Genomic DNA, 22,643 nt, shown 5'->3' with positions numbered 1-22,643 from the left:
CCTGCCTACGGAGGAGCTACGGACCACTATTTTCGGGACATTTCAGCGTATTACGGCCGTAATATACGGACCGTATTTTCATACGCTGAGTGTGAAGCCGGCCTTATAGTGAGTTCCTACCTTCGGGTGGAAGGGGGGGGGGGGGGAGGGGGGGGGAGGGGGGGGGTTTAATCTGAATTACGTCACTTGAGGATTTAAAGGGAAACCCAGATGTAAGTGCTCAGCTTAGAGGGCTGGATAAATGGGATCCAAATTGTTGGGGTCCATTTTCGCTTGCTGTCCTTGTGAAAATAAAAAAAATGGGGGCTAAAATAACATTTTTTGTGGGAAAAATTTTGTTTTTTTATTTTACTGCTCTACGTTATAAACTTCTGTGAAGCAGCTAGATACATCTACATACATTCCTTGAGGGGTCTAGCTTCCAAAATGGTGTCACTTGTTGGAGTTTTCCCACTGTTTAGGCACATCAGGGCCTCTCAAAACGAGACATGACACCGGAAGACCATTCCATCAAAGGCTGCGTTACAAAACGTCACTCCTTGTTTTCGGAGTCCTGCCGTGAGAGTAAACAGTATTTTACCCCCATGTATAAGGTATCTGCGTACTCAGGAGAAATAGCTAAATAAATTGTATGGTTCAATTTCTCCTGATACCTTTGTGGGGTATCTGCATGGTCAGAAGAAAAAGCCCAAGAAATATTAGAGTCTCACATTTTTTCCTCTCACATTCCACCTGAAGGGTTAATAAACTTCTTGAATGTGGCACCTTGAGGAGTGCAGCTTTTAGAATGGTGTCACTTTGAGTACTTTCTATCACATACGCCTTTCAAAACCACTTCATATATGATGTGGTCCCTAAAAAATGGTTTTGTAAATTTTGCTGGAAAAATGAAAAATCGATGGTCAACTTTTAACCCGTTTAACTTCCTAGCAAAAAAAATTATGTTTCAAAAATTGTGCTGATGTAAAGTAGACAAGTGGAAAATGTTATTTCTTAACGATTTTGTGTTATATAACTCTCTGATTTAACCCCCAGTGCTTTTTTCGGATTTGCATTTGTTTTTCGCTCCCCTCTTTCCCAGAGCCATAACTTTTTTATTTTTCCATCAATATGGCCATGTGATGGCTTATTTTTTGCAGGACGAATTGTACTTTTTTACAACACCATTGGTTTTACCATGTTGAGTACTAGAAAACGGAAAAAATTCCAAGTGCGGTGAAATTGCAAAAAAAGTGCAATCCCACACTTGTTTTTTGTTTGGCTTTTTTGCTAGGTTCACTAAATGCTAAAAGTGTCCTGCCATTATGATTCTCCAGGTCATTACGAGTTCATAGACACCAAACATGTCTAGGTTCTAGGTTTATCTAAGTGGTGAAATAAAAATCCAAACTTTGCTAAAAAAAAAATAAATTACACAATTTTACGATACCCGTAGCGTCTCCATTTTTCGTGATCTGGGGTTGGGTGAGGGATTATTTTTTGTGTGCCGAGCTGACGCTTTTAATGATATTTTGGTGCAGATACGTTCTTTTGATCGCCCATTATTCCATTTTAATGCAATGTTGCAGCGACAAAAAAAAATGTAATTCTGGCGTCTTGAATTTTTTTCTCGCTACGCAGTTTAGCGATCAGGTTAATCCTTTTTTTTATTGATAGGTCTGTCGATTCTGAATGCGGCGATACCAAATATGTGTAGGTTTGATTTTTTTTTTATTGTTTTATTTTGAATGGGGCGAAAGGGGGGTGATTTGAACTTTTATAATTTTTTATATTTTTTTCATATTTTTAAAAACATTTTTTTACTTTTGCCATGCTTCAATAGCCTGCATGGGAGGCTAGAAGCTGGCACAACTCCATCGCCTCTGCTACATAGAGGCGATGGTCAGATCATCTCTATGTAGTAGAATTACAGCATTGCTATGAGCGCTGACCACAAGGTGGTGCTCACAGCAATCTGGCATCATCAACCATAGAGGTCTCAAGGAGACCTCTGGTTGTCATGCCAACGTGCCGATGACCCCCCCGATCACATGACGGGGGGGGGGGGGGGAGAAGGGGGTGTTAACTGGGGCGCGCATTTCCACATTTTTGGCTAAGTTTCTATTTTTTTCACAAATAAACGCAACATAAACATAAACATTTTAGCACTACTATAAAGTACAATATGTCATGAAAAAATAATCTCAGAATCAGTGAGATTCATTGAAGTGTTCCAGGGTTATTACCACATTAAGTGACACTGGTCAGAATTCTAAAATTTGGCCTGGTCATGAAGGTGAAAACAGGTTCGGGGTGAAGGGGTTAAGCGCTAAATCTTTACCGGTAAAATCTACATAAACGCTATGTGAATATACCCTAAGAAATTCAAAATAAAATTTAACAATCCAGTGATTAAGTAGAATCTGTGACTTCTCTGCATTTAGAGGCTACTACTCACCTGTGCTGTTATCTGTAGGAATCTCCTCCTTACATCGCTCTTCACCCCTCAAATATGTCTCTGTAATATGAGTATGATTCAGATCTTCACCCTGAAACAAATATTGTAAAAGTCACAGTTTGAAAAGCTGAGTGAAATGATTTCAAAGAGCAGAAAAGATCACAAATCAACATGATGACCAAACATGACATGACAGCAGTAGTTATAACATATCTTTAGGTCTCTGGTATAAATTCACCTCCTGATTCTAACCAACAGTCTCCATACCTAGAAAACTGTGAGAAGATCCAGACAACATCTAATTTTTATAGCTTTAAAGGTTGAAAATAGGCTCCATCAAGTTCAACCTATAGCCTAACTAGAGTAAAGCAAAAAATCCATGGGGCTGATACTAATGGTTCCATATTTGGGAAAAAATTCCTTCCCAACGCCACATATGGCAATCAGACTAGTTTACTGGATGAACGTTCCATCAGAAAATCTAGTACCCATAACCTGTAATATTATATTTTTTAAGAAAGGCATCCAGGCCTCTTGTGAATTTTAGTATTGAATCAACCACTACAACACCACGTGGCAGAGAGTTTCATAGACTCACTGATTTTACAGTAAAGAATTTGTGTCTGTGATTATTACTAAACCCTCTTTCCTCCAGACGTAGAGGATGCCCCCTTGTTCCCATCACAGGCCTAGGTGTAAAAAAAATCATTAGAAAGATCTCTGTACTGTCCCCTTATATAGTTGTACATTGTACACTGACCTACAAAGCCATCCATAACCTTTCCCATCCTATATGCACGAACTAATCTCCCAATATCTTCCCTCACGTAATCTCCGGTCCTCCCAAGATCTCCTTCTCTCCTCCACGCTTATTCGCTCCTCACCCAGTCGCCTCCAAGACTTCTCCCGAAGATCCCCCATCATTTGGTATTCTGTGCCCCAACACGTCCAATTATCCACCACATTTGGATCCTTCAGACGGAACCTGAAAACCCATCTCTTCAAGAAAGCTTACAACCTGCAATGACCTTGCTGCCACCTTAACACCATCGGAGCTCCTGCAACCCTCGACCTACTGTCTCCTTCCCCATAATCCTGTAAAATGTAAGCCTGCAATGTTAGGGTCCTCTTCGCTCTGTACCGGTCTACCTTTGTTAGTTTTTCTACTGTTAAGTGATATTTGTATTTTGATGTAACCCCTTCTCATGTACAGCACCATGAAATCAATGGTGCTATATAAATAAATAAATAATAATAAAAAATAATTGTTATAAGATCACCCCTCAGCCTATAGTATTCTCAAACTGAATAAGCCTAAGTTTGGTAATGCAAGTTCTGCAATCCACCCATTCCCTAAATAACCTTTGTTGCTCTTTTCTGCCCCGCTCTAGTTCAGCTATGTCTTTCTTATACACAGGAGACCAGAACTGTGTACAGTATTCTAAGTGTGGTCGTAATGTTCTTGTCATGAGCATCTATGCCTCTTTAAATGCATCCCATTATTTTATTTGCCTTGGCAGCATCTGCCTGACACTGGTCGCTAAAATTGAATTTGTTGTCCAACCAAAAACCCAAGTCTTTTTCAGTGAAAGTTTCATCATGTAATACATAATTATACATTGTATTTCCTTTGCCCAAGTACGTGACCTTACATTTATCTACATTAAACTTCAATTGCCACTTCTCAGCCTAAGTCTCTGGCTTACATAAATGCTTCTGTAATATTAAATTATCCCCCTCTTTGTAGGTTACCCTGTAGAGTTCAGTATCGTCTGCAAATACTGTCATTCTATTTTGTATGCCCCCTACAATGTCATAAATAAATATGCTAAAAAGAAGAGGGCTCAATACTGACCCCTGTGGTACCCCACTGTTAACTCTGACCCAATCCCGAGTGTTCTATTAATGATCAGCATTATACTGACATTTCTAGCAAGTAAAAAAAATACACTGAATGTCCACTTTATTAAAGACACATTGCCTCCTTTGAACTTCAGATATTCACCAATTCATCGCAATAGACATTAAAATAGTTGTGTAGGAATATTAGCCCATGCCGACAGGATAGTGTTTTATTCAGTTTCTGTTTGCATGATTGTGCACCACCTGTACCTCAGAGTGACTGTTGACATCCTGATATGTGGGTTTTGTACATTAACAAGGTCCACCTTCATTAGATGTGTTTTTGTAAATTACAATATACTCAGGCCATTTGAAGCTAGCGCATGTAAATACCCCACATAGCTGCCAGTGTTTGTTTGAAATAATGGCAGTGATAACCATGCCATTAGTGAAGTTGCTCTTAGCATTGTGTTAAGGATTCACACTGAAAACGGAGCACTTAATTTTTTTCTGCACTCAGTCATCACAGTTCTACTTTCCATACAGCTAAAGATTACATTGGGAGAGGGCCAGTGTCTCTAATAAACCAACCATTCAGTGGATAGAACAGGTCAAAACACAAAACCTTCACATCCATCTACACATTATAGGGGAGATCTCGTGATACCTTCTTTCCATCTACCTGATGATCCTGAGGAACATTGGGGTTTTCTTGTTTACAGTCCTGTGGAAGAAGAGGAGGGGGACATTTTTCGGGTGTTGTCCTCTCACTGGATATAACTGGAGGAAATACATACAGGGACTGAATTCATTCTTTCCATACAGATAATTATAGGCCATGTGTATTTAGTGCTGTCTATTACCTGGTGATGTGAGGGGCTGGGGAACCTCCATCATGACGTCCTTGTACAGATCTTTGTGTCCTTCTAAATACTCCCACTCCTCCATGGAGAAATAGACGGCAACATCCTGACATCTTATAGGAACCTGACACATACAATGATACCGTCATCCCACAATCCCTCCATACCATTACTGTATAATGTCCCAGCATTCCCAGCAGTGTCACCTCTCCAGTCAGCAGCTCAATCATCTTGTAGGTGAGTTCTAGGATCGTCTGATCATTGATGTCCTCATGTATCAGGAGGTGAGGTGGAGGCCTCGTGATTGGGCTCAGGGGTCTTCCCCATCCCTCAGACACAGGGGCCTGACTGCGCTCACTAGAGGTCTTCTTCACTACTGTGTAATCCTGGTTATGGAGAGACACATTAATAAACCTCACTACAGACATTTCCAGAGTCCTCACCTCTCCAGTTCTGTCTATCTGTTATCCCCATAGATAAGAATGATGTAATGTGACGTCATCAGAATCTTTCACCTCTCCAGTAAGCCGGAAGAGGATCTCTAGGGTGAGGTGTAATATCCTCTCCACCATCTTGTCCCTGTCCCTATCCATCCTTGTAGGGTCACTCAGGAGAATTCTCTTATGTAGAAGATCTCCGCTGAGAGGATCCGATATTGTAGGGACCTGAATGGTGAGAAGATGATGATGTAACATCATAAAGATCCCATGTAAGAAATCTCTGGCTTCACATGATCACTACATCTAGTCATGGCCCCGTCCTACCACTGGTATAACACACAATCCAATTATAGTCACATGCAGAGATTTATCACAGAATATATACAATCCAGCCCCCAAAACATAGGAAAAATGTAAAGGAAAATCTAAGATTTCTGAACCTGTATTAAATATTTCATAAAAACAAAACAAAAGTTCAAGAAAGGACCTGTCACTGGGCAAGTATTGGCCTTTTTTAGCTCTTATTTTATTCCAGCTGCTTCCCAGAGTTTTTCTTTTTAGCTTTTTTTTATATACTGCCATTCTAACCAGATTCTAACCAGAATCCCTCAATGTCTGTCCACTATTTCATCCTTCTTCTCCGCTAGATTTCTGAAACTTAACATGGACAAAACAGAATTCATCATCTTTCCCCCATCTCACGCGACCCCCCCCAACGAACCTATCCATTTCAGTAAATGGCTGCCCACTCTCCCAAGTCCCACAAGCTCGCTGCCTCGGGGTAATCCTTGACGCTGATCTCTCCTTCAAACCACATATCCAAGCCCTTTCCACTTCCTGCCGACTTCAACTCAAAAATATTTCACGAATCCGTTCATTCCTCAACCATGAATCTGCAAAAACCCTAGTCCATGCCCTCATCATCTCTCGCCCTGACTACTGCAACCTCCTGCTCTGTGGCCTCCCCTCTAACACTCTCGCACCCCTCCAATCTATTCTAAACTCTGCTGCCCGACTAATCCACCTGTCCCCCTGCTATTCCCCGGCCTCTCCCCTCTGTCAATCCCTTCACTGGCTCCCCATTGCCCAGAGACTCCACTACAAAACCCTAACCATGACGTACAAAGCCATCCACAACCTGTCTCCTCCATACATCTGTGACCTCGTCTCCCGGTACTTACCTACCCGCAACCTCCGATCCTCACAAGATCTCCTACTCTACTCCCCTCTTATCTCCTCTTCCCACAATCGTATACAAGATTTCTCTCGCGTATCACCCCTACTCTGGAACCCTCTACCACGACACATCAGACTCTCGCCTACCATCGAAACCTTCAAAAAGAACCTGAAGACCCACCTCTTCAGACAAGCCTACAACCTGCAGTTACCACCGATCGACCAAACCGCTGCATGACCATCTCTACCCTCACTTACTGTATTCTCACCCATCCCTTGTAGATTGTGAGCCTTCGCGGGCAGGGTCCTCATTCCTCCTGTACCAGTTATGACTTGTATTGTTTAAGATTATTGTACTTGTTTTCATTATGTATACCCCTCCTCACATGTAAAGCGCCATGGAACAAATGGCGCTATAACAATAAATAATAATAATAATAATATGGTTCCCGGAATATGAGCTTTTGTATTTAGTGCTAAATTTATTTTGTATTTGTCTTATTTTGGCTGAAAAAAAAAATTGCAACAGCCTAAAGAAAGATTCCAAGATAATCTTGTGAGCCACTCTCCCTTGATAAAGACCCTAAAAATGAGTGGCTCCTCCTCTGCAGTATACACCCCTGGACGGCATCAGCCTTCTCCATTTTTGTGCAAAAGCATTAGGAGGAACGTAACATGAATATCATAACCATGCCTATAAGAAGGCAGCTATGTACAAGCTCAAGAAAACAATATGAGAACTCAACAGTAACAACAGCCCAGAAAGGGCAACAGGGTGGGAGCTGTGTCCCCCAATTAGAGGCTAAGAGAAAGAGATTTTACGGTGAGTACACAAAAATCTCATTTTCTCTGTCGACTCATTGGGGGACACAGGACCATGGGACGTCCCAAAGCAGTCCCTAGGTGGGAAGCAATGGACGAATATTGTGTAGACAGACCCCTACACTTGGGGCACTGCCGTCTGCAGAACACATCTACCCAGGCTTGCGTCCGCTGAGGACTGGGTATGAACTCTGTAGTGTTAGTAAACGTGTGTAGGCTAGTCCAAGTGGCCGCCTTACACGCTTGTTGTGCCGAAGCCTGGGGCCGAATGGCCCAGGAGGCCCCTACTGCCATGTGGAGTGTGCCGTAATACCGGCTGGAAGAGGAGAATTCTTAAGGCGGTAGGCCTCTTGTATGGTGGATTTGATCCACCTGGCAAAGGTAGCTTTGGAAGCTGGCAGACCCTTGCGGCCGCCTTCCGGAAGAAGGAAAAGAGAATCAGACCTCCAGAAGGACACAATTCTAGACACATATATACGCAATGCACTGACAAGGTCAAGCGTATGCAGAGCCTTCTCCACTCTATGAACCGGGACCGGACAAAAGGAAGGCAGAGAAATCTCCTCATTGAGGTGGAAGTTGGACACAACCTTCGGAAGGAAGGATGGGACCGTACGGAGGACTACCTTGTCCTGGTGAAAAACCAGAAAGGGCTGTCTGCAGGAGAGTGCTGTCAGATCAGACATCCTGCATAGCGAGGTCATTGTCACCAGGAAAAAACACCTTCTGGGATGGAAGGCGGAGCAGGACCTCCTTAAGGGGTTCGAAGGGTGGTTCCTGCAATGTTGTCAGGACCAGGTGGAGGTCTTATGTTTCTAGTGGTCGTCTTTAGGGGGGAACCAATTGGGAAAACCTCCTGAAGGAATGTCCTTACTTGTGGCTTGGTAGCAATGTGCCTTTGAAAAAGCACTGAGAGGGCTGACACCTGACTCTTAAGCAAGCCCAGGGACAGCCTGGCCTCCAGACCCGATTGGAGAAAACTAGGTAGTTTGGGGAGGGAATAATGGAATGGGGTCTGGCCGCGAGATTCGCACCAGGTAAAGACAACTTTCCAGGCATGGTAATAGATCTTGGCAGATGCTGGCTTCCGTGCCCTGATCATGGTCCTAATGATGTCCGTCGAGAGCCCTGCCTGGGTTAGAACCCAGGTTTCAAGGGCCACGCCGTCAAATTGAGAGCCCCTGAGCTCTGGTGGTAGAACGGGCCTTGTGATAGACGATCCGGGTGGTCGGGGAGGCACCAGGGGGCGTCTGCTGAAAACTGTACGACGTCGGCGTACCATGTACGTCTGGGCCAGACCGGTGCTATTAGGATGGTTGGAACTCCCTCTTGCTTGATCTTCATCACCACTCTGGATATCAGGGGGAGAGGTGGAAAAATGTACAGAAGCTGGAACTGGGTCCAGTCCTGAACCAGAGCGTCTGCTCCGAGCGACCGCAGATCGTGTGTTCTGGCCATGAAGTTGGAGACCTTGGCATTGAAGTGGGATGCCAATAGGTCCACATTCGGGGTCCCCAGCGATGGCAGATCTGGCAAAAAATTTTGGGATGGAGAGACCACTCTCCCGAGTCTATTCCTTATCGTCTGAGGAAGTCTGCTTCCCAGTTGTCCACACCTGGAATGTGGACTGCCGAGAGAACCGAGCCTGTGTCCTCCGCCCAGTGGAGGATGTGTGACACTTCTCGCATCACCTGGGTACTGCGGGTCCCCCCTTGGTGATTCACATATGCCACAGCTGTGGCATTGTCCGATTGTATTCTGATGTGAAAGGCTGCCAGTAAGTGATGGAAGGCCCTCAATGCCAGGAGGATGGCACGAATTTCCAGGATGTTGATGGGCATGGTCGCTTCCACAGGGGACCACTTGCCCTGTGCCCTGTGGTGTAGGTGCACCGCACCCCAACCTGTCAGGCTCGCATCGGTGGTCAGAACCTTCCATTGACCTGTGAGAAAGGATATTCTCTTTGCTAGCGAGGTTGGCTTGAGCCACCAGTGCAGGGACCTCCTGGTTGACGACATTAGCTGGAATTCCCTGTCGAGAGAAAAAGGATTCCTGTCCCAGGACTTGCGAATGGCTAGTTGGAGAGGCCTGAGGTGAAACTGGGCAAATGGGACCGCTTCTATTGCTGCACCCATCCTGCCGAGGACTCTCATGGCAAACCGGAGAGATCGAGGAGGTTTGCGGAGGAGGGTGCGAACTCCTACGTGGAGCCAGTGCCTTGTCCTTGGGAAGGAGCACTAGACTCCTGGAGGTGTTGAATAGCATTCCCAGGAAGGTCAGAGACTGACTCGGTGTTGGTGATGACCTTTGTAGGTTGACTAACCAGCCCATGCGACTCAGAGTGTCGGTTGTGATTGAGACGCTGAGCTCGCAGTCCTTGAAGGTGGGAGCCTTGATGAGTAGATCGTCCAGGTATGGAATGACTAACTATGCCTCTGGAGTGCATTACATCTATGGTGGCTGCCATGACCTTGGTAAACACTCTGGGAGCCGTGGTGAGTCCAAACGGGAGATCCACGAACTGGTAGTGGTCCTGGTCGATTGCGAACCTGAGAAAACTCTGATGAGCAGGTGCAATCGGTATATGCAGGTATGCGTCTTGTATGTCTATGAAGGCGAGATATTCTTCCTTCTCCATGGACGCAATGATGGACTGAAGGGTCTCCATGCGGAAGTGACGAACCCGTACATATTTGTTGAGTTGTTTTAGGTCCAGTATGGGCCGTACGCTGCCTCCTTTCTTGGGGACTACGAATAGATTGGAGTAGAACCCTCGGAAGCACCCGGCCGCGGGAACCGATACTATTACTCCTGCTTGAAGAAGCGAGGATACCGCTTGGTGGAAGGCACGAGCCTTGGCTGGCGGATTTGGGGGAACAGAGAGGAAGAATCGGTTCGGTGGGTTGGAATTGAACTCTATCTTGTATCCGGAAGACACTAGTTCCCTGACCCACCTGTGTTCTGTAATAGGCATCCAGACTTGCTGAAAGAGCAAAAGTCGGCCGCCTTTGGGTGGGATGTCTTCCAGAGTCCGTGAGTCATGAGGAGAAAGTCTGAGGTTTTCCTCCATTGGGCTTTGACTGGCCTGCTTTTGACTGCCAGGTCTTGTCCGACCTTTGCGTCGACCGTGAGTTGTCCCTGCGTGGGGAACGGTTACTATTTTGTGCTGGACGCGAGATGGACCAGCCCGAAGAATTCCGAAAGGATCGGAATTGGGTTTCGTTACGCTTCTTGTAAGTGCGTTTAGGTTTCAGTTGAGGGAGAGAGATACTCTTACCCTCGGTGGCATTGGATATCATTGTGTCCAACTTTTCACCGAAAAGTCGCCCACTGAGATACAGGAGGTGCGTGAGGGACGTCTGCTTTCCATTCCATGCTTTCCTGCAGCCAGAGGATACGCCGAATCGTGATGGCGTTTGATGCTCTCCCCGCTACACCCCTTGCTGAATCCAGAGCTGCATGAAGCATGTAATCTGCTACAACTGCTATTTGAACCGCTTGGTCCGACAGCTGAGGAGCAGATGCTTGGAGGGCAGCTTGTAAATTTTTGGCCCAAGCCAGGATGGCTTTGGCAGCCCAAACTGAAGCGAACGCGGGAGCCAGGGAGGCCCCTGCCGCCTCGAAAATTGAACGAGCCATGCGTTCTTCCTGCCGGTCTGCTACGTCCCTGAGGGTTTGTTATGATTCGGTGACCTTGGAGCAGCATGAAAACTTTCACTGGAGTAGCACAGTTCTGCGCTCCCGCAAGCGCCGGTCAATCTGAATGGCCAGAGACATAGAATCACTCAGACCGGAAGGCGTGGGAAACCCCACCATAACATCTTTAACGGATTCAGAAAGACCCTTTCTGAAAATTGCCGCCAAAGCATCATTATTCCATTTAGTCAACAGAGACCATTTTCTGAATTTTTGACAATACAATTCTGCCGCCTCTTGACCCTGAGACAAGGCCAACAAGGTCTTCTCAGCTTGATCCACAGAATTAGGTTTATCATATAATAATCCTAAAGCCTGAAAAAAGGAATCTACATTAAGCAAAGCCAGATCCCCAGATTCCAGGGAAAACGCCCAATCCTGCGGGTCGCCACGCAGCAGGGAGATGACGATTTTAACCCGCTGAATGGAATCACCGGAGGATCGAGGTCTCAAAGCAAAAAACATTTTGCAGTTGTTTTTAAAACTCAAAAATTTGGACCTGTCACCAAAAAACAAATCAGGAGTAGGAATCTTCGGTTCTAAAACAGGAGTCTGAACAATATAATCAGAAATACGCTGTACCCTAGCAGCAAGCTGGTCTACACGAGAAGCCAATTCTTGAACATTCATGCTAGCACTAGGCTCCTCAGCCACCCAGAGATAAAGAGGGAAGAGAAGATAAAGCAGACTGAAGAAAAAAAAATGGCTCAACACCTTTTTTCCCTTCTTCTGAGATGGCCAGTTGTACTGTTATGATTCGGTGACCTTGGAGCAGCATGAAAACTTTCACTGGAGTAGGTGGTAACTATACTGACCGCAAATCCTGATCTTAACACCGCAACTAGAAGTAGCCGTGGGGTGTACCCAATAAGCCCTAGACACCTCGTCACAGCCGGAGGACTAAATACCCCTAAAGATGGAAATAGGAAATCTACCTTGCCTCAGAGCAGAACCCCAAAGGATAGGCAGCCCCCCACAAATATTGGCTGTGAGTAGGAGAGGAAAGACAAACACAGGCAGAAAACAGGATTTAGCACGAGGCCACTATAGCTAAAATAGGAAAGGATAGAACTGAGTCCTGTGCGGTCAGTATTAAAACCCTTCCAAAAATATCCACAGCAGATTATACAAAAAATTCCATCTAACTAAAGACGTGGAACGTATATCTGCAACTCCAGAGACTCCTACACTCAGAGCAGGAATACAATCAAAAAACAAGCACACAGCTTGTGTGCCATAGAAAAAGAAACAGACACTTATCTTTGCTGAATTGGCAGCTAAGCAGGAGAAGCCAGACAGGGATCCAACACTTCCCAAGAAACATTGACAACTGGCAAGGACTAATGAGTCCTGCAAACCTAAATACCCCAGTCAGAATTGCAATTAGCAGATACACCTGTCCAGGACTGCAGGCCAGGGACAACTGCATTACCACCTACAACCACCGGAGGGAGCCCAAAAGCAGAATTCACAACAGGGTTGAGCTATCTGGCAGTGAAAGGAGGGTCTGTGCTGCTAGTCTAGAGACTGGGGGGTCCACTTCGGGTGCATCTGTCCATTCCTTGGTGTCCTTCTGTGGGAAAAAGTACCTTGCCTGCAAATATTTGCGATTAGCGAATTTTTTCTCAGGCTGTGAGAGCTGCTTTTTAAGGATCGCCTTAAACTCTAGGTGGTTAGAGAAAACCTTAGGCGGCTTCAGAGCTCCTTCAAAGGAAATCTTGTGTTCTGGGGCCTCTGGTGGCAGATCAGAAATGTCCAGCACCCGATGGATGTAAGAGATTATGTCCTCAACTAGTGCTGTATTGCTAGGGGGAATTGGGATCAGGGACCCCTCCGTTTCCTTGTCTGAGTCGGAGTCACAGATGCCTTCCGAATCCTGTGTATCACTGAGGCGTCCCCTGCTGGGTGAGCTGGGGCAGAGGTCTTCTCTGGTCGGGGATTGCGGAGATCTGCATTGTCTGCCCTTGGAAGGGGATGGTCTAGATGACCTGGAACTACGGTGTCTCTCCTGTTGTGAGTTCCGTTCTGGAGCTCCCTCCTGTGGTTGCTAATGGTATGTTTGCGAGTTCTGCCCTTGGGCTCCCTCTGGTGGTTTCGAGTGGAACTGCTGCTCTATTAGGTAGCTGTAGCAGCTGCCTTCACTAATCGCCTTGCCTGGGTTTGTTATTTAAACCTGCTCTGGGCTTTAGTCCATGCCTGCTGTCAATGTTCTTGGTTGGATTTGATTCTTCCCTTGGATTTCTCATATGGCCAGTCCTTGTCTGCAAAAGATAAGTTTTGCTAGTTTGTTTGTCCATTTGTTTGGACTCTATTGCTTTGCATTTTGTCTCTTTTGTCCAGCTTGTCACTATGTCTTATTTAGGCTAGCTGGAAGCTCTGGGAAAGCAGATTTGCCCCTCCACACCATGAGTCGGTGTGGAGTTCATTTTTGTAAACTCTGCGTGGATTTTGTAGTTTTTAATACTGACCGCACAGTATCCTTTGCTCTCTGACTATCTAATTTAGTATTGGCCTCCCCTTTGCTGAATTCTAATTTCATTTCTGTGTTCGTCATTTCCCTCTCCTTTCACAGTCAATATTTGTGGGGGCCTATCTTTCCTTTTGGGGGTTTCTCTGAGGCAAGATAGCTTTCTATTTCCTTCTTTAGGGGTAGTTATATCTTAGGCTGTGACAAGGTGTCTAGGGAGTGTCAGGAACATCCCACGGCTATTTCTAGTTGTGTTGTTAGGATTAGGGACTGCGGACAGTAGAGATACCACCTTCTCAGAGCTTGTTCCATGTTGCGTTTTAGCCACCAGGTCATATCAGTGTGGTCTCTTAACCACCAGGTCATAACAGTACAGCAGGCCAAGAATGAATTGAATGTGTCTCAAAAGAAGGAAAAAAAAAAAGAGTTCTGAACCATTTTTTTTTCTGTGCTCTGTTCTGCCTTTTTTTTCCTCTTGACATCTGGGTGGTGCTGCTCTGGTATGGAGGTTCAGGGTTTGTTTTCTCGTGTGGATCAACTTGCTGCAAGAGTCCAGAGTATCAAAGATTATATTGTTCAGACTCCGGCTCTAGAGCCAAGAATTCCTACTCCTGATTTGTTTTTTGGGGACAGATCCAAGTTTTTGAACTTTAAAAATAGCTGCAAATTGTTTTTTGCTTTGAAACCCCGTTCTTCTGGTGATCCCATTCAGCAAGTGAAAATCATCATATCCTTACTGCGTGGTGATCCTCAAGACTGGGCATTTGCTCTTGAAACAGGGAATCCGGCATTATTGAATGTAGATGCATTTTTTTCAGGCGCTCGGATTGTTGTATGACGAACCTAACTCTGTAGAGCATGCTGAGAAAACACTGTTGGCCCTGTGTCAGGGTCAGGAAGCAGCAGAGTTATATTGCCAGAAATTTAGAAAATGGTCTGTGCTCACTAAATGGAATGAAGAGGCGCTGGCTGCTATTTTCATAAAAGGTCTTTCTGAAACCATTAAAGATGTTATGGTGGGCTTTCCTGCGCCTGCCGGTTTGAGCGAGTCTATGTCTCTAGCCATTCAGATTGATCGGCGCTTGCGTGAGCGTAAGGCGGTGCACCATATGGCAGTGTCCTCTGAGCGAAGTCCTGAGCCTATGCAATGTGATAGGATTTTGACTAGAGCAGAAAGGCAGAAATTCAGACGTCAGAATGGCCTGTGTTTTTACTGTGGTGATTCAGCTGATGCTATTTCTGATTGCCCTAAGCGTACTAGGAGGGTCCCTAGGTCTGTTACCATTAGTACTGTGCAGCCTAAATTTCTCTTGTCTGTTACCCTTATTGGCTCATTGTCGTCCTTTTCTGTTATGGCATTTGTGGATTCTGGCGCTGCCCTGAACTTAATGGATTTAGAGTTTGCCAGGCGCTGTGGTTTTTCCTTGGAACCTTTGCAGAGTCCTATTCCCTTAAGGGGGATTGATGCTACGCCATTGGCCAAGAATAAACCTCAGTACTGGACACAGTTAACCATGTGCATGGCTCCAGCACATCAGGAAAATATTCGTTTTTTGGTGTTGCATAATTTGCATGATGTTGTTGTGCTGGGTTTTCCATGGTTACAGGAACATAATCCAGTGCTGGATTGGAGATCTATGTCTGTGACTGGTTGGGGTTGTCAGGGGATACATAGTGATATTCCTTTCATGTCCATTTCCTCGTCCCCTTCTCCTGAAGTTCCTGAGTTTTTGTCGGATTTCCAGGATGTATTTGATGAGCCCAAGTCCAGTTCCCTGCCTCCTCATAGGGACTGCGATTGTGCCATTAATTTGATTCCTGGATGTAAGTTCCCTAAGGGCCGACTTTTCAATCTGTCTGTGCCAGAGCATGCCGCTATGCGGAGTTATGTAAAGGAGTCCTTGGAGAAAGGGCATAGTCGCCCGTCTTCGTCACCGTTGGGAGCGGGATTTTTTTTTGTTGCCAAGAAGGATGGCTCCTTGAGACCCTGTATAGATTATCGCCTTCTCAATAAGATCACTGTCAAATTCCAGTATCCGTTGCCTTTGCTTTCTGATTTGTTTGCTCGGATTAAGGGTGCTAGTTGGTTTACTAAAATCGACCTCCGAGGGGCGTATAATCTTGTGCGTATTAAACAAGGTGATGAATGGAAAACAGCATTTAATACGCCTGAAGGCCATTTTGAATATCTTGTGATGCCATTCGGGCTCTCTAATGCTCCATCGGTATTTCAGTCCTTTATGAATGATATCTTCCGGAATTACCTGGATAAATTTATGATTGTGTATTTGGATGATATTTTGGTTTTCTCCGATGATTGGGAGTCTCATGTGAAGCAGGTTAGGATGGTGTTTCAGGTCCTTCGTTCTAATGCGTTGTTTGTGAAGGGGTCTAAGTGCCTCTTTGGAGTTCAGAGGGTTTCTTTTTTGGGTTTCATTTTTTCTCCCTCGGCTATTGAAATGGACCCTGTTAAAGTCCAGGCCATTCATGAGCTCTGGGAAAGCAGATTTGCCCCTCCACACCGTGAGTCAGTGTGGAGTTCATTTTTGTAAACTCTGCGTGGATTTTGTAGTTTTTAATACTGACCGCACAGTATCCTTTGCTCTCTGTCTATCTAGTTTAGTATTGGCCTCCCCTTTGCTGAATTCTAATTTGATTTCTGTGTTCGTCATTTCCCTCTCCTTTCACAGTCAATATTTGTGGGGGGCTATCTTTCCTTTTGGGGGTTTCTCTGAGGCAAGATAGCTTTCTATTTCCTTCTTTAGGGGTAGTTATATCTTAGGCTGTGACGAGGTGTCTAGGGAGTGTCAGGAACATCCCACAACTATTTCTAGTTGTGTTGTTAGGACTAGGGACTGCGTTCAGTAGAGATACCACCTTCTCAGAGCTTGTTCCATGTTGCGTTTTAGCCACCAGGTCATATCAGTGTGGCCTCTTAACCACCAGGTCATAACACTCTCCCTAGAAGGGGATGACTGTGTGCTATGGGATGACGCAGATGGACTTGACCTATGGGCCCGCTTGCGTCCTGACCTACACGTGGATGTGCCAGGGTCGTCCTGTTCCTGAGTCAAGCTCTCCCTTTGCTGGGTAACGGTCATGGCCGAGGCATCACTGCAGAGCCTGAAGTAATGTGGAGGTTTGGTTATCTATAGACTGCGTCATAGATTGCGACCTCTGAGTGACCCATTCCGGCGTTGCATTAGACACCGAAGCATTGGCAGGGGCTTCTTGGGGCTCTGACGCAGTAGTCTTGATGCAGTCCTGGCAGTGCATAAATAAATTTTTTTTTAGGTGTGCCTGAAATGCGACACTAAGCAAAAACTGGAGAAGGCTGACGCCGTCCAGGGGTGTATACTGCAGAAGAGGAGCCATGGTTAATCTTTTTCAGATTATGCATAGTGTCGCCTCCTAGTGGACAGCAGCATAACACTCATGGTCCTGTGTCCCCCAATGAGACAACAGAGTAAACAAAACTGAACACATCATAATGGAGATTTCATGACACTTTTTCACCAGCTACCTGTTGATCCTGAGGACCATTGGGATCTTCTTGTTTACAGTCCTGTGGAAGAAGAGGACGGGGACATCTCTCTGGTGTTGTCCTCTTACTGGATAGAACTGGAATAAACACATACAGGGACTGAATTCACTCTTTACATACAGAGAATAAGGAGATTTTTGTGTACTCACGATAAAATCCTTTTTTCCGAGCCAATCATTGAGGGACACAGGACCATGGGTGTCATGCTGCTGCCACTAGGAGGACACTAAGCAAATACAGAAAGAATAGCTCCTCCCCTGCAGTATATACACCCTCCTGCTGGCTCTAAGTTAACCAGTTCGGTAACAAGGCAGTAGGAGCTTAACATTTAACAATGATGAACTATGTCAAAACCAAGTCAACACAGAAAAACCAAAGCCAATAGGCTAACAGGGTGGGTGCTGTGTCCCCCAATGATTGGCTCGGAGAAAAGGATTTTTTGGTGAGTACACAAAAATCTCCTTTTCTCCTATGCCTCATTGGGGGACACAGGACCATGGGACGTCCTAAAGCAGTCCCTGGGTGGGAAACAATCAACTGCAATTGCTCCTTGCACCCACAAGTTACAGATGCGGCACTGCCGCCTGCAAAATTCGTCTGCCGACGGTCGCATCTGCCGAGGCCTGAGAGTGAATATGGTAATGCTTTGTAAACGTATGCAGGCTGGACCAAGTCGCAGCTTTGCAAACTTGTGCTGCCGAAGCTTGGTGCCGGATGGCCCAAGACGCACCCACTGATCGAGTGGAGTGAGCTTTAATCCCTGCTGGGACAGGAAGACCTCTGACTCGGTAGGACTCCTGAATAGCCTAACGAATCCATTTGGCTATTGTCGTCTTGGAAGCGGGAAACCCTTTCCTTGGTCCTTCCAGAAGCACGAACAGGGCATCTGAGCTGTGGAAAGACGCTGTCCGCGAGAGGTATCTCCTAAGAGCTCTCACTAAATCCAGTGTGTGTAGGGCCTTCTCGATGTGATGTACTGGTGCCGGAAAGAGTGACGGTAAAACAATGTCCTCATTGAGATGAAAAGAGGAGACAACCTTCGGTAGAAAAGATGGGGATGTTCTCACCACCACCTTATCCTGATGAAAATTCAGGAACAGAACTTGACAAGACAGAGCCGCCAGCTCTGACACTCGTCTAATGGACGTGACCGCGACCAGGAAGGCAACCTTCCATGAAAGAAAGGACAGGGAAACCTCCTGTAAAAGTTCGAAAGGAGCTTCCTGCAAGACTCTGAGAACCAGATTAAGGTCCCATGGTTCCAACGGCATCTTATAGGGTGGCACCCTATGGGAGACTCCCTGAATGAACGTCTTCACTTGTAATCTGTTGGCAATCCTGCGATGGAACAGAACGGACAGGGCTGAAATCTGAACTAAGGGCGAGACCTAAGTCAAAACCGTTTGTAAAAATTCGAAGATGGAAGGAATGGAAAATTCAAGAGGAGAACGTCCCCAGTCGTTGCACCAGGAAAAGAAGGTTTTCCAAGTGCGATGATAAATGCGCATAGACATAAGCTTTCTAGCGCTGATCATGGTAGAGATGACTTCCGGAGAGAAACTTGCCTGGGTTAGAACCCAGGACTCAACGGCCATGCTATGAAACACAGGGTCTTGGAGTTCTGGTGGTAAATGGGGCCCTGTGATAGCAGGTCTGCGCAATTCGGTAATCACCAGGGAACATCGGCGACTAGTTGAAAAAGTTCCGCGTACCACGCGCGGCCAATCTGGCGCAATCAGGATTACCGGTACCCTCTCCGCTCTGATTTTCTTGATGACTCTCGGCAGTAAAGGAAGTGGGAGAAATATGTACGGAAGTCGAAAATGATGCCACGGGAGTATGAGAGCATCTGCCCCGATAGCTGCCGGATCGTGGTACTGAGCTATGAAGTCGGGAACTTTGGGATTTAGCCGTGAGGCCATCAGATCCACATCCGGAATTCCCCAATGACAGCAGATCTGGTGGAAGATCTCCGGACGGAGAGACCACTCCCTGGAGTCGAGGCCCTGACGACTGAGGAAATCTGCCTCCCAATTGTCCACTCCCGGGATGTGAACCGCAGAGATCATTGAGCGGTTTTCCTCGGCCCATCGGAGGATGTGGCCTACCTCGTTCATGGCTGTCTTGCTGCGGGTTCCCCCTTGGCGGTTGATGTATGCCACTGCAGTGGCATTGTCGGACTGAATCCTGAAGCGCCAACCTGATTGCCCGGATTTCCAAGATGTTGATTGGAAGGTGTAATTCCTGGGGGGACCAGCGGCCCTGAGAAGTGTGATGAAGGAACACCGCTCCCCAGCCTAGAAGACTGGCATCTGTTGTCAGCGGTAACCAATGTACTGGAAGAAAGGACTTCCCTTGATTCAGGGAGGATTTCAATGTCCACCACCTGAGAGACTGTGACTCGCTGGGAAAGGAGGAACCGGTGGTCGAGGGAGAACGGGTTCCTGTCCCAAACAGCCTGGAGGGCATGCTGTAGGGGTCGGACGTGTAATTGAGCAAATGGAACCACCTCCATAGCTGCTACCATCCTGCCGAGAACTCTCATACTGAGGCGCAGAGAGTGAGTGCGAGGCTGAGAGAGCCTCTGAGATTCTCGCTGTAAGACTGAGATCTTTTCCGGGGGAAGAAGAACCAACCCCCGGGAGGAGTCGAGTATCATTCCTAGAAAGGAAATTCGCTGAGCTGGTAATGGGGAAGATTTTTTGAAGTTTATCTTCCAACCCAGAGGAGAAAGAGTATCTATTGTGATGTTCACAGCCTCCTTGCAGGTGCGAAAAGAGGGGCCTTTGATGAGGATATTGTCTAGATACGGTAGCACCACCACACCTTGGGTGTGAAGGATGGCCACGGCAGCCGCCATGACCTTGGTGAATACCCTTGGAGTGGTGGCGAGGCCGAAGGGCAGAGCAACGAATTGAAAGTGATCTTCCTGAACTGCGAACCGAAGAAACCTTTGGTGAGAAGGTAAAATAGGAATGTGGAGGTACGCGTCCTGGATGTCTATAGACGCCAGGAACTCGCCTTTTTCCATGGAGGCGATGACAGAACGAAGCGATTCCATCCGGAACCGTCGCGCCCTGACGAACTTGTTCAGCAGTTTTAGGTCCAGTATGGGCCGTACTGTACCGTCCTTCTTTGGAACGATGAAGAGGTTTGAATAAAAACCTTGAAACCTTTCGCTTTGAGGGACCGGAATAATAACTCCGTCTTTCCTCAGGGAGCTTATAGCTTGGAAGAACTCTGATGCTTTTGCCCTGGGAGGAGAAGACAGGAAAAAACGATTTGGTGGAAGAGAGGCGAATTCTAGCTTGTATCCGGAGGACAATAGGTCGTGACCCATTAGTCGTGAATGACCGAGAGCCACGCGCCGCTGAAGGAAAGCAGGCAACCGCCTACTTTGAGAGTGTCCTCCGGATACCACAGGGAGTCATTGTGTGGGAGACCTGCCCGGTCTGGACCCCCTGGATCCTGACTGACTAGGCCTGCCTCTCCATGAAGGGGAAGGTTTGTAAGGTCTGGGGACCTCTATCCCTACACTGTGCCCGGCCGGGTCCGGAAGATATGGAAGTAGAGGACCAATTTGAGTTGGAACAAACAAAATGGGGACCGAGCCTGCTGATGCTGGTTTCGAAAGGGCCGAAAGGTCTCTGTTGTGGAAAAAATGTACTCTTCCCTCCAGTGACGTCGGAAATTAATTGGTCGAGCTTTTTACCAAAAAGGCGACGGCTCTGATAAGGAAGAGAAGTCAATGACCTTTTGGAAGCAGAATCCGCAAGCCAGTCCCTGAGCCATAAGGACCTCCGGATGGTGATGGCGTTTGCTGCTGCCTGAGAAGCGCAGTTAGCAGCATCCAGGGACGCGGTCACTACAAAATCTCCAGCTCTGGCCATCTAAGTAGCGAGGCCTGCTATCTCGGGGGGGGGGGGGGGAAGGTTGGTATCCAGCATCGGGGGGGGGGGGGGGGGGAAGGTTGGTATCCAGCATCGCTGAAGACAAGACCTCAGCCCGGTGGGTCATAGCCTTAGCCACCCACGTAGCGGCAAAAGATGGGAAGAGTGCGACTGCTGAGGCTTCAAAGGCTGAACGCGCCATATTGTCGATCTGACGATCGGTTGGGTTTTTAATCGAGGCGCCCTCCAAAGAGGATAAAACAGATTTAGTAGCCAGGCGCGATACCGGAGGATCTACCGGGGGAGACTGTGACCAATCTTTTCTTAGATCCTGGGCAAAGGGATATTTTGACTCCATGGGCTTCTGCCCTGTAAATCGTTTATCTGGACAGATCCTGTGAGAATCAACAATTTCCTGGCGAACACTCTATGAGCTCGCTTCGTCCTCTTAAAGGACACGGCATGATACGTTTTAGATGAATGTTCCTCATCAAGCTTCAAAGCCTTATTCACTGACTCAATCAGAGAGTCGAGAGTTTCCTGATCGTGTTGAAATTCCTGATCTAGGGACCTGTCAGAATCATCCTCTGAAACAGGTTCTCTACTAGCCCCAATGGAAGGGGAGCGAGAAATGTAGCTCTTACAACCTGAATCCCGGCGATGGTCTGGGGATATGGCATGAGTCCTTTTCCTGAAAGAGCAAGAGCTCCTTGGCAAGGTACGACCCATGGAGTACGAGGGGTTCTGTCGATCAGAAGCGTCGTCCGAAATAGTGCCCTGGTTAGAGAAAGGGTCTCGGAACGAGTCTAACGCTTTTGCGAGGGATGCCGTAGACCGTGTAAGGGAGGTAGCCCACTCAGGGGGACTAGGCTCACTGGGTTCAGTATCAGTAACAGGTGGTCCCTGAGCAGTCACCAATTCACAAGCTGTGCACAATGCAGTATTGTGACCCCTGGGTAATTACACCTTACAAGAGGTACATGCAGCGAAGAACACAGTGTGGGTTTTCCCCGACTTTTTGTGAGGCTTTGATTGCGACATAGTATAGCCTTGAGGAGAGCGCTTACTAGCAGGGGAAGGGTTAAGCTATGTTTCTGCAGCTTACCCAGGTCCTGTGACTTTAGTCCCCAGGGGAGGTCTGTAGTGTATGCCCAGAAATCGCTAGTCCTGAAGGCTGTGATTTAAAAAGGCTGGAGCAGCACTGCAGCATCAGCCCTGTGGGTGTCCCAAGATGGCCGCCGAGATCAGAAAGTGAGATCGCTTCTCAGGGAACAAGAAGCACCAGAGTGGGCGGCAGTAACTGCCGGTGGGCGTGGCCAAAACTCCGGCCTGTATGAAGGGGAAAAGCCGGGGGCTACATTTTTAAAAACCTGCGGTTGCGGCCTGCAGCGCCGCAACCGCTATTAGCGCCATTCTTAAACCACACTCCTTATTGAATTGCAGCACTGCGGACCACCCACGTGCCC

At 46.8% G+C, this 22,643-nt stretch overlaps 1 protein-coding gene across 1 annotated transcript in view; it reads right to left on the bottom strand.

The window, feature by feature from the left end:
* Nucleotides 1–22,643, bottom strand: part of LOC138666629 (uncharacterized) — a 292,085-nt gene that overhangs the window by 72,818 nt on the left and 196,624 nt on the right. The window contains 6 exon segments of the mRNA XM_069754825.1: nucleotides 2,438–2,528; nucleotides 4,947–5,059; nucleotides 5,143–5,266; nucleotides 5,349–5,528; nucleotides 5,658–5,807; nucleotides 17,267–17,364. Of these exon segments, the coding sequence (XP_069610926.1) occupies nucleotides 2,438–2,528; nucleotides 4,947–5,059; nucleotides 5,143–5,266; nucleotides 5,349–5,528; nucleotides 5,658–5,807; nucleotides 17,267–17,364 (756 nt within the window).

Source organism: Ranitomeya imitator, chromosome 2 (genome assembly GCF_032444005.1).
Source record: "Ranitomeya imitator isolate aRanImi1 chromosome 2, aRanImi1.pri, whole genome shotgun sequence".
Lineage (NCBI taxonomy): Eukaryota > Metazoa > Chordata > Amphibia > Anura > Dendrobatidae > Ranitomeya > Ranitomeya imitator.
Note: the sequence above shows the minus strand (reverse complement) of the source record. Positions and strands in the feature narration are given on the sequence as shown.